This window comes from Artibeus jamaicensis, unplaced genomic scaffold, assembly GCF_021234435.1.
Source record: "Artibeus jamaicensis isolate MK-2021 breed Jamaican fruit bat unplaced genomic scaffold, CSHL_Jam_final contig_519, whole genome shotgun sequence".
NCBI lineage: Eukaryota > Metazoa > Chordata > Mammalia > Chiroptera > Phyllostomidae > Artibeus > Artibeus jamaicensis.
Window position 1 is genome coordinate 59,301,287 of NW_026521871.1, and position 12,395 is coordinate 59,313,681.

Consider the following 12,395-nt stretch of genomic DNA (forward strand, 5'->3'; position numbering starts at 1 on the left):
CCCCGAGTCTGACTCTGAGGTTCCGGCCCATCTGGGGCGTGAGGTCTGTGTCTGTGATGAACCAGGGGAGGCCTGTCCACCGCTCGCAGTCCATGGCCCCTCAGCCGGGCGGAGGGCAGGCTCAGTGCGGGAGAGCAAGGATCCGGCTCCTCCCGGCTGCCACCACCCTTGCTGGTGCCCAAAGGCAGACCAGGCCTCGTGCTGGGTGCCAGGCTGCCATGCGTCAGTGGTGGGAAGCTCACCGGGCTGCCATGGGCTTGGTGACGCTGGACTCGAGGGAGCTCTGTTCCCTGCCTTGGTTTCCCCCCACGACTTAGCTCCTGGTCCTCAGAACACAGGCCTCCCACAGCAGAGCTTCTAGGGCTTTCTGGACCCACAACTTCTTGGGACTCACCTTTGGTCCCTCTGCTCTGCCTGCCCCCACCCGCTCTGTCCTTCAGCCCCACTCATGCTTCCTCCTGCACAGGTTGTGAAGGCAGCGCTGCTCTTCGGACGGCCGCCATCCCCACCCCGGGGTCTCGCTCCGGGCCCAGCTCTGCTACCTCCTGGGCTGGGTGGTCCTGGGCGTGTGTGGGAGCGAGTGCTCAGTGCGGTGCAGGGTGTCGAGATGCCAGCGACACCCCGTGCTGTGACAGCTGTGTCCAGGCACCGCCCCGCACCCACTGGGCACAGAATCGGCCTGGTCTCTACCCCCAACACCTCTTGGCTGGACCACCGCCACTCCCTCTGCCTTTTGCTTCCCTTGGATTTGCTCTGCACCTGCACCCAGGGGTTCTGTCTTAGAAACGCAAGTCTGTGCTCAGCCTTCATCCTCAGACGCGGCTGTGCCTCCCCGGTTCCCAGGAGGCTGTGCGCTCCAGTGCCAGCCTGCCCATCTTCTTCTCCCTTCTGTGCTCCCGGCTTCCCTGAGCACAGCAACGCCGCCCCTGCCCTCCCCACCAAGGCCTTTGCCTCTGCTCTCTCCTCTACCTGGAGCAGTCTGTCTAGCTCCTGATCTCCAGGTGAGTCCCCTGTTCCTCCTGCCCCTGCTGTCCTGTCAGCCTGTGGTGCCCGTCTCCGGGGAACCCGTGTGTCCTCCCCACCCCAGCATCACCTCCGCTAGGAAGCCCTCTGGGCCTCCCGCTCCGGCCGTGGTCCTGAGACTCTCGGTGGGCCCTCCCCTGGGATGGCATCCTCCCGTCCATCACAGCTGTGACAGCGTTGTCTCTTGTCTGTCTCCCCAGGCGGGACCACAGCTGTCTCCTGGGGCCGTGTCCCGCCTGTCCATCACAGCTGTGACAGCACACCGGGGGCTGTGTCCCGCTCCACACTGAGTGTGTGTGTCCAGCTGGCGAGTCCAGGGGTGAGGGGCCTGTCTCGTCAGCCGCAGCGGCACCTTTCCAGGTTGCTAGGCCAGAGTGAGCTCGTGTGGAAAGGGACGGTTTCTCTGTGCAGCAGCAACACCCCCTCCCTCCCCCGCGCCACTGAGTAAACAGAAGTGTTTCCAGGTGTTGGAGCCATTCCTGCGGCTGCTCAGCCCTGCCCAGCTCACGCTGTACGAAGCCCCACGTGGGAACTGCTGGATGCCAGGGGCCAGGGGACAGTTGTCCCGGGAGATGTCCGGACACTCTGCAGGGTCTGCACGGGGAGCTCTCGGTCGGCGTGCTGTTTCTGAGAAGCTTCTGCACGTGGCCATCACGGGTCACAGAGTTCTCTGGGTGCTTTGGACTCACAGCACCGATCAGGAGCAGGTGCTCTGTGTTGCTGGCATTTGGGGGCAGAAGGGCTGTGGCCTTGGGGCTGAGGTGTGGCCTGTCCCGTGCCCTCCGTGCCCTGCTGAGGTCTGAACCCGGGCCCCGCCCATGCGCTATACCCTGCAGTCGGCCGGACGAGCCGTCCCTGCTTTGTGGTGACCGTGGGGCAGGAGGAGCTGCGCCATCCTTGTTCTGTGGACGAGGACACCCATCTCAGGTCCTGGCTGTGGATCCAAGCATTAGCCGTGACTCCGCTCCTGTTGGGGACGTCACACTCCTCAGACGCCCTGCAGGGCATTGTGGACGCAAGGCATCTCTGAACAAGGGTTGTGCAGGACGAGGAGCTGCGCCTACAACCCTAATTGCAGAACTAACTACCGGTCTAATCCTCTGTGCCATTTCAGTGGGATGGCCCTGCCTTCCGGGACCCAGGGATACAGGAAAGGCTGCAGATGGGAGCGGCAGGTTGCAGAGAGTGTGGGCGTTGGCGTCAGCGGGGTCCCGGGTTGGCCGCTGCATTGCACAGCTGTGTGCAGTCTCCAAGACGGGGACCCTCGGGGCTGGGGCCCTGCGGTCACTCCTGCGCCCAGGGCCACTGGGTTGGTTCCTCAGCGGTTGTGTGGGGTGGGGCCCTTTCCTGGAGAAACAGCACTGGTTGCAGAGAACTTGGAGCCTGGAGATGATTCTGCACATTCGTGTGTGTGTGTGTGTGTGTGTGTTGGGACATGGTTTGTGTGCTTGGCCACAGCGGCCACCAGTATCCGGACTGGTGTGAACCAAGCCTGCGCAGCAGCAGTGACTGCCCCCCAGGAGCAATCCAGCCGCGTGCCAGCCAGTCTGGTGTTGACACCACACCTGTCAGGTGGCCATTTGCACACGTGTCCACCTGTCCGTGGTCATCGCTCTGTGACCGAGCGGCTCTGCCCAGCCGCCCTGCTTCTCCACCCCGGAAGGTCCCCGCGGCCTCTGAGCCCTGCCTGGGCAGCACGGCCTGTGAGCTGGGAAGGGTTTGTGCCGATCTACCTGCTGCAAGTCTCCTGGACACCATGGCGTCACCTAGGTGGTTCCCGCCCTTTCTGCAGAGGCGGGAGTCCTCAGTCTCCCCTCAGATTTGCCCCCGACCTCCCGTGGCCTGTCCCCAACGTCTCCCAGCACAGATGACTGCGCTGGGCTCACAGGACCGGGAGGGTCGTGTTGGCAGTATTCAGGGCGTAACAGGAGGCGAGGTGGGGAAGCAGACTGACAGGTGCCTTCTCAGCCGCTGCCCTGGGCGTGTCTGGGAGACGCACCTGCAGACCGGAATCTCGAGGGAGGGGGCTCGCCAGGCGCCTGGACGTCACTCCAGGGCACTAGGCGTGTCTGTGACCTGACCCAGGGCAGGGCTTCTTCGGCTTGGCTCCGACCCTTCCAAGAGGCGTAGAGTTTTACTGACCACGGTGACCCAGGAGCACACTTGGATGGAAGGAGCGTCCCTGCCACCTGCCTTCTCTTTGCGGATGACACTGACCTCCCTCTCTGTTCCCCGCAGGGCGAAGAGACCAAGAGCCTGACCCTGGTCCTGCACCGGGACGCCGGCTCCCTCGGCTTCAACATCATCGGCGGGCGGCCGTGTGCGGTACGTTCGCTGCCACTAGGGTTTTCCTTCCCTGCTGTGGCCGGAAGCGGGTGGCCCGAGGGGATTGGGGGGGCCTGGACTGCATCCGTGGCCCCTGCGATCAGAGACTTGGTGGTTTGTGTCCCGTCCCCACACTGGGGGATTGGGTTAGGTGGTTTCCTGTGGTGTCCTCGTCCTGCTGATGCAGCAGCTGCTGGGCCGGAGAGACGTCTGCTTGTGGGCAGCTGAGCTGGCTGGCTTGGTGGGCAGTGCGTGCGGGTGGCACCAGGCTGGCGGGTGGGCTCGGCTGCAGGTGGGGACGGGCCGTCCTCGTGGGCTTAGTGCTTGGCCTCTCCTCCCACAGGACTCTGGGCCCACCCTACTCGTCCTGGCCCCTCGTTGGAGAGAAGGGGCCTAGTCCTCATCCGTCAGGGTCACCGAGAAGACAAGGGGGAGGTCACCTCCCAGCGGGGAGGGGCCAAGGCAGGTGGCTGGGTCTCAGCTCCAGGTGGGACGACCTGAGTGCATGTCACCTCTCGCCTGTTCCTCATTTCATAGCGTAGAAGGAAACCAGTCCAAGGAAAGGAAGGGGAAATCTAACCATTTAATAAAGGAGTGTCGAGCAGGGCCATCTGCCGGGGCCTGGGGGGACCACAGGGGCTGGCAGCCTGCGTCCCTGCATCCCTGGGTCTGTCCAGGGAGACGTCTGTCAGGGAAGAAGCACAGACATGCAAGTGTCAGATGGGGCGGAGTGTGAGGAAGGCAGCGGGAAAGGCGGCGTGTGGAAGACCCCGGGAGCGTGGGGCGCGTTGCCCGGCCTCGCCGAGGCCGTGAACCCAAGAGCTGTTCCGTGGGGGCTGGGATCCGAGTCTTCCAGACTCCCGTTGCCCTTGTGACCTCTCCCCGTGAATTGTGAGCATTCTTAGTGGCATCTAGGGTGGTGAATCCTTCCAGAAGTTTCTCTATTTGCCCAGATCCGTGCGAGAAGTAACTGTGGCAGCAGTAGCCACACGAAATGTGCTTTCCACAGAACGAGATGTGAAGGTCAAAGCTGTCTCGCCCCCCAGCTGCAGAGCAGATGCCACGTCACAGGAAACAGCGTTGGCCCCCTTGTCTGTCTCCACCCAAATGTGGGGGACCAGGTGGCCTGTTGGTGACCGGCAGGGTGCAGCAGTGGCCACAGGAGCCTCAGTGAGCCACGCGTGGACACACGTGTGGTCGTCCGGCTTCACTATCCGTTCACGGAGCACAGATGAACTCGTGGGCGTCAGCCCTGAGGGCCGGGAGGTGTGTGGGTGGCACAGGAGCACTGGCTGCAGCCCACGGTCACGGCGGCGTGGGCCCCACCCCGGGCGCCCACCTGTGTCCCCGATGCCGTGAGCGGCACGGACTCTGCTCTCCGGCTTCGGAAGCCCGGGACGGCGTCTCCCACGTGAGGCTCCCACGTGGGTGGAGTGGCAAGAGGCCACGCTCTGCCGACCGGTTAGGTTCACAGTCTTTTCCGGGCACCGTTTCTGGTGCCCCAGTGGAGCACGACGGGACCATCCGAGTCGGCCGGCCACGGATCGGTGTAATGTGCGGGCTCGCCATGACCCCGTGGGAAACAGAGAGAAGCACCGAAACCTGCCGCAGCCGCGACGGGAGCAGTGCTGTTGGCAAAGCAGCGGCAGCGGACGGGCTCGGCGCCGGGTGGTCACAGACCTGCACCTGTCAAAGACGCGTCACCTGAGAAGCGCAGCCGCAGGAGAGGCCGTGCCTGAGGAGCACGTGACGTGGGGACACCCGCCTCCGTGAAAGCAGGTGGACGGCGCCCTTCCTGTGCCTCCCTGGTGGTGAGAGCACAGGTAGCCTCGTGGGAGCATCGGGGTCTTCAGTCCAGTCTCGTATGAGTCAGGGAACGCGTGGTCGGTTATTCTCTTTCTCCCTCAAAAGAGACCTCGGGACAAACCAGACCGGTTTGGTGGCATCCCTGCGTGTCCTCTGTGTCCGTGGCCCTTCTGCAGTAACTTCCCGAGTGGCCCAGGAGGAGCATTGGATTCTGGGAACACACATTGGCCGCTGTGTCTTTCAAACTTCTGCTGACGAGCGGAAAGGGCCCAGCGGAACCTAAGCGTGTTCTGCGGTGTCGCCCGGAAACCAAGGAGGGCCCTGCGGAGCCGCAGGTAGAACACAGTGCAGGGGACCAGGCCGCACGTGTCCTGGGGTTCCTGTGAGATGTCAGGCTGTCCTCGTCAGAGCTGGGCTCTGACACAGGCTTTGCATCCGGTACGGAGGGTGCTCAGCAAAGCCAGTGCTTTCTCGGTCATCCTGAGGACCCCAAAGGAGTGGTGGCCAGTGGGGCGTCATGCCTGCCCCCTTGGCCCCTGGCAGGCGGCCGTCACTGTCAGGTACCCCGCACATTTCTGAAGCCAGCAGAACACACCCAGGCCAGCTCAGTTCCCTGCAACGAACAGCTGACTTTGGATGTGCGACGAGGGGCCTTGAGGAGACGGATGGAGCTGTCCCATGGGCGTGATGGTTTTTTGTGATTTTGTCCCATGCTCCTCCCACGGTCTCGATTTAGCCCAAGCTGAGCTGTTTGCTGTTCTCTCTGGTTTGTGCTTGAACTTTCCGACGCTCCTAGAGAGACTTACTTGTGTTGGACGCAGTTTCTACAAAATGAACCGAAGCCAAAACCCCATCCCTATCTCGCTGTTCTTCCAGCCGAGGAACGCGGAGTGGTGAAGTCAGAACAAACACAGGCCTCTTTCTCTTGGAGGGCTGACGTCACCCTCTGGGGAGCTCGGGCTTGTCCATAAATTCTCTGTGGTCCCCGGAGACCTTCCAGCCCCCCTGGTGGAATATTCCACCGCTCCGAATGCTGGTCTTCTTTACTCATGACTATTTTGGGCTTTTGCTCAGTGGGAGACAGACTTGCACTCAGAGTGTGTCTGAGAGAACAGCCTGTCCTTAGTTTGCAGCTGACCCTGCTGTGGTTTAGCTGTGTGATCTTGGGTAAGTTGCTTAACCTCTCTGTCAGCACTTTTGCTTATGAAATAAGAATGAAGAGCACATGCCCCCCGAGGTTACTGTGAGCTCACGATGCACCTGGTCCTGTGCTCTGGACAAGGGGCTGTGGCCCAGCTCTGGCCTACACCCGAGATCACAAGTAGGGAGGAGTAGGGGCCCCAGTAAGGCAGCGGTGAGCGGGGCCAGGGCCCATGGAAGTTCAGGCAGTGAAGGGGGCTGTGCAGCTACCCGTACAGGGGGGCGGGGGTCAGGACAGCCATCCAGGCCCAGTGATCCGGCACCCTGACCCGTCCCTCTTGGGAGAGTCTGATGGAGTCTAGTGGCAGTTAGTTAGACCCTGTCACGGGGGTCAGTACTGGGGACACCGCTGATGCCCATTTTTAGGCCGTGGCTTTGGTGTCTTTGCATCGCAGGTGTGACCCCATGTGCCTTTGGCAGAGGGGCCGGAGTGTGGTTCCCTCTTGGCCCCTGCACAGTGATCACCACTGAAGTGGATCCGAGGGCCTCGGGCCGAGCGTCCCCGCCCACTGGACCCGGGCCTTGGTGCCGAACATCCTGACCTCTCGAGTCAGGGTTTTGTCTGGGGGAAGCGTGCTGTGTGTTCAGCCCACAGACCTTCTGTGACTCTCCAGCACTCAGTGCGTGGGCTCCGGGACAGTCACCTCAGCGCTGCCTGAAAAGACCGTCGTGAACGAGCTGTGGGGACGTTTTTACGAGTTCGTCAGAGCGTGTGGTTTTGAGAAAAGGCCGGCGTGGAAGCGGCGAGCACCCTCGTGTCCCGGAGCCCTGCCCCAGGGTTGGGAGACCTGCAGGGGTCTGAGGAGAGAGGATCAGAAATCGGGATGGGGGAGGCCTTCCCGATACAGATCAGAACGAAATAAAACACCTGTTTCCAGTCAGGTTATTGGAGGCCACAGAGCTGCTTAGTACCGCGTGTGGCTAAAGCAATTACAAGCGTTATTGTAATCACTGGGAGCTGCTGTCAGTGTTCCGAAACGCCGCGCTGGGGGCCACTGTGCAGGCTCTGGGGGGCGATTCTGCGGAACCAATCGATGTGTGTGCCCTTTGCCCCGGCGGTCCCATGGCCTGGGGCCCACCCCACGTAAACACGGGCAAAGGCATTTCAGGACGTGGGGGGGAGGTGTGACCTCCGCCCGCTGTCTTGGGGCAGCAGGAGGCGGATGCCGCTCGGCCTCTTGGGGCGTCAGGTGGGCAGTGCGGCTGCGTGAAGCCCCCCACGGCTTTTACAGTCTGGGGAAGAGACGGATGCAGTGTGGGAAGATGACACTCTGACATGAGGCGGGGAGGACAGGGGGACACGGGCAGAGGCCACGGGGTGGGGTGGCAGGGCCCCTCTGTGCCCTTCGGTGTGGGCTGAATGGTGTTCACCATGCGGACACAGGCTGGGGGACAAACGCTTTCTCATCGCGGCCACTCTGTGCTGTCTTGGCCGTGGGGCCCCCGCGGCGCCTGGCACTCACGCCCGTGCTTTCCCACCCACAGGACGGCCAGGACGGGCCCGCCAGCGAGGGCATCTTTGTCTCCAGGGTGGTGGACGGCGGGCCCGCAGCCAGGGATGGCGGCCTGCAGACCCACGACAGGATCGTTGAGGTACGTGGACACGGGCCACCGCCGCCCGCCTGTGGCGGACGTGCTGTGGCGAGGGGGGCCCCACGGGGGGCCGAGTGTCGGGCAGCCCCGAGGCACATGGTGACTGCTCACGCCAGTCCCCGGACACGCAACTGGCACTGGAGTCAGGCTGGTGTTTGGGCGCAAAAGCAGGGCCCCAGGGGCCTTGGTGTCTGGTGTGTTTGGTGTGTCTTCTTCGCCACCTGTTGTCGGTTGTACAGGCTGGTCGTCCGGGGCCTGCAGGTGAGGGCTGGTGTACGGGGTGTTCGTGTGTCGTCTCTGACACGTCGGCTTTGGGTCCTGACTCGCCATTTCAGACTCTCCGTGTGGCAGGCTTGTCCTCTACACTGCTGGGGGGATGACACTCGGGAAGAGCCATGATCTTGCGGGACGCCCACGCGGCAGAGGAGGAACGCGCCACTCTTGCCTTCTCGTTGGGCTCTTGTTACAAAGTTGGACCTGAAGGACGCCCTGGTGTTTTTGACCATTGCGGCTGCTCCGTTGGTGGCTCTCCGGGGGCAGGGAGTGGGGTGCGGATGTGGGGCCCAGGGGGGTTCAGCCCCCGAACAGGAGACTGGACACCACCACCAGTGTTCGTGTCGGGGCACGTTCCCGCGGCAGCCACGTCCCCGGGTGCTCTCCTGGCCCAGAGCAGCTGTGGCCGCAAGACGGGCAAGTGTGAGGAGGACAGGTCGTCTCCTGTGGACGCGTCCACAGTGGAGGCATGGCCTCTGGTGGCTCATCCTCAGGGACAGAGACGGGGGTCTCACAGGAGACCGTGCTGGGGGTGGGGGCTCAGTCACCTAGGTGTGAAGAGGAGACTTGGGTTGTGTCCAGGACACGTTAGCACTGCCCACCCTTTAACTCTTGGGGGCTCTTAAACTCAGGGCTCTTTGGGACTGTGATTTGGGGTGTCTGTGCTCACAGGCCGGAATTCGCTCAAGCAAGACTGCCTGGGTGAACCTGCTGCCTTGTTCTTGGGGCTAATGCGTTTCTGAGGCTGTTGTTCACAAACATAAGCTCTGCTCCATGGCCGGGGCCGGAGGGCCGCCAGCCTCGGTTGGCAACCAGACCGCAGGGCGTCTGTTTGCAGGGGCAGGACTTGCTCTCTGCCCAGGTGATGGCGTTCACAATTCAGCCCACTTTTGGTTGAGCCACGTTCCCCTTGGACAGGGCTGACTGCATCGCAGTGCCGGCAAATGCCCCGGCAGAGAAGGGTCGTCATTTGTCACTCCAGCCCTCTTGGTCCCTCCTCCCACGGGCTAGGCGATCCCATGTGGCCCAGTGCACTGTCCGGCTGCACAGGTCCATGCACAGAGTCTGTTCCCCGCAGGAGGTTGGGTGTGTTTTATGTCACCAGTACTATTCACGAGCAGTGCGTGTGGACACCGGGAGCTGCACACGCCCGTGACGTGCTGGAGAGGCCGCCGGAGGCAGCCGGCACTGGCCCAGGTGCGTCAGTCAGTGCTTGGACACGGCCAGCGTGGGGCCGCTGGCCACTTCGCCTCCTGGGACTGCAGCTGCTGGGAACACGCCCACCCTGAGCAGCGTCTCCATCCACCACGGATTCCCGTGGTGAGCGGACTGGGGCTGAGTTTCAGGGCCATGAAGCCTGGCTGCACTCGGGTGGACACACTTCCAGGGGCGTGCGTTAAACTGCGTTGAGATGCTCACGGCGCTCACAACCCGCAGCATGTTTGCCTACACCTTCCCGGGGTCAGGTTACGTTACGTTGTGTCACGTTAGTACACACGCTCACGTCATGTGTGCCGGTCCCCACCGTCCCCTGGACGCTCTCATCTCCGCAGTTGGGGAGGCTGGCCGGTCACCCAGCCCCCGCCCCTCCACTGCCACGGACGGTCTGCCTTTGACCTTGACCCCACGGGGCCTGCCCTGGGTGGTGATGGGGCCGAAGTGACAGGTTCTGCGTCGTCATCTGGTCCCCCCAGTGCAGGAAGTGGCAGAGGGCGTGTGGGCGGGACGCCAGCGCCGAGGCTCTAGCTGAGGACCCTGGGCCGCAGCCCGGTGTTGGCGTTGACTCCACCTCCCAGCGACAGCGTGGCCTTCGTTCACCGTGTCTGGACAAACGACACTTTTCTGTTGCTTACGTAAGAATGAGTGAAAAACCGCGTGTGCATCCGTGTGGGAAGGCGGGCTCGAGTGCGTCTGAGCGCATCTTGGGAGACGTCACACGGTGATTTGACCAATCCGGAAGTTTCTGGCTATTTTGAATGCAGTGTTAGGAACCTTTAAGTGAGAGGAGAAAGCAGAAGCTGCTGTGCAGTGTGGGGTGGGGGGCTGGCTGTTTGACCCGGGACTTAACTCCGAGTGCAGCCCTATCACGGGGAGTTTGGGTGGATGTGGTTGACACCTTGATTACATCTCCCCACCGTCCCGTCTGCTGACGTTCCTTCCCTGTGTTCACATAGGGAAGTCTGACCCCAGAGAACAGGGCACGGAGTTTTCTCTTCTCTGCTTAGTTCAAAAGTGAAGTCTGCGTAAGCGCGCGTGGTCTCTCACTGTCATTAGAACATTAAAGGTGTTCAGTAGGGTCTGTTTCTGGCCTTTTGCGGTAACGGATCCCAGTTCTAAACGATTTCTGAAACGTGCGGCCGTACGGAGTTCAGGAGAACGTGACAAGGAATCCGTGTGTTCCGGTTTGGTTGGCAGGACGTGTGAGGAAGGCCAGCCCGGCGGATGGAAAGGACCGCAGGGGGTGTCCTGACCCAGCGGGTGGGGGAGGCGCTGCCATCCTGGCCGCGGGCGAGCACTTCACACCCACCGGCAAGCCGCCCCCAGCGTTTCTCAGACGCGTCAGTCAGGCACCTCCCGCCTTGTCCAATGTGGACGCTGATCTTATGGCAACATGCTGCCCTTTAACCAAATTAAAGAAACCTGATTCGTGATTGTGCCTGAAAGTCATGTTCATGGCTGCAAACAAAGACGCCGGTGAAACAGCCGCAGGGAAAGCTGGAGGTGGGGCGTTCCCGCTGGGTTCTGCCCCTGGACCCTGAGCCTGGCCTTCTCTTGGTTTGAGAGCAGCCCTCTCCCCCTGCGGGCGAGACATCAGGGTGGGGACGGGTCACAGTGGGTTCCGCCCAGTTGCTGGGTGGCGGTTACCAAATGTGCCGGTGCTGCGAGTTGACCCTGACCCCCAGCCGTATGTCCCGAGTGGATGGAGTTCATTTATGGTCTTTCAGGCCTATGGGTCCAGGTGTGCTCTGTCCCCGGATGCATCCGACTTGCTCACCTTGTCACCAGCCTCTGACACGTCACCCAGAGTCACGTACCGGGTGCCAGTACTCCTGGCCTCGCTTGCCCCTGGTCGCAGGGCCAGTGGCACAGCCACGGCATTGTGCTCAGGTGAGGAAGGGGAGCTTTCAGAGGTTAGTCTCCTCCTCAGAGAGGATTCCGTCCGTCAGCAGAGGCACAACAGTAAGTATCCATGTCACGGGCCGGAAATCAGGGAATCTGCCTCCATAAAGCTTCATGTGTTTTTGTGAAGTTTTGGAAAACCGTGTGCTCTGTGCCCTGCAGTGTTAGCTGTTTGTGGCGTGCGCCCCCGGTAGGCTGGGGCAGCCAGCGTAGACGTCCTTGCGCCCGAGGCCGGATGGGTCCCCGGAGCACCGGGCAGACCTCAGGAAGGAGGACGGGGTGGGCGGCCCAGGGTGGCACCTGCAGATTCCAGCAATCCTGGCCCCTGTTCCCGAGAGGCCTCTGTCCTCCCCCTGTGCGCGCCGGCTATTCTTCCGCTGTCACTCTACTTTCCAACATTCAAGGCTCGCCCCCAAGCTGCTTTCCCAGTCACAGAAGGGTGGTGGCCGGCAGTTTGGACGCGTCCTGCTGTGGAGACCGAGCTGCACCCCCGCGCTGACAGCAGATGTCCTTCCTGACATCGTGCTCACGTTGCCCCTGGGCTGCTTGCTCATCCACGGCACAGCCTGTTGCCAGCTCCCACGTCTGAATACAGCCTGGCTCCTGAACCCACCACACCCGGGGGCCTGCGGGGACCACATATCCCTGTGAGGTCCGCAGGCCTTTGAGTGGGCCCAGGAGGGTGCTACTCCGTGGACGCTCCTGAGCAGGGACACAGGATCTGGCCCCGGGTTTGCCCCGCTCCCGGGACATGGCCTCCTGCCTGGGGCAGGGCATCCACCCGGCAAATAGCTGTCGCCTGATTTGGAAATAGATTTTCAGGTCACACAGCCAACCTCTGAGGGTCAGACTGCAGGAGGTCAGACATTAGAAGCATGAGAGGCAGGTGACAGTGTGTCCCAGGGACTTGGGACATCGAACACTTGGACAGAAGACAGGTGGAGCCGGCAGCTGCCCACACAGGAATAGCAGCGGCTTTAAATAGCCGCATCCCTCCCAGTGCTGCCCCCCCCCAATGTGGGGGCTTCAGGAGAGAGTTGTGTTCTTTGGAAGTG

General features: G+C 62.3%; 1 protein-coding gene across 1 annotated transcript in view; it reads left to right on the top strand.

Annotated features, from left to right (window-relative positions):
- Window positions 1-12,395, top strand: part of PDZRN3 (PDZ domain containing ring finger 3) — an 88,580-nt gene that overhangs the window by 3,733 nt on the left and 72,452 nt on the right. Inside the window, exons 2-3 of the mRNA XM_037128449.2 lie at window positions 3,262-3,348; window positions 7,840-7,947. Coding sequence (XP_036984344.2) covers window positions 3,262-3,348; window positions 7,840-7,947 — 195 coding nt within the window. The remainder of the gene's footprint in view (window positions 1-3,261; window positions 3,349-7,839; window positions 7,948-12,395) is intronic.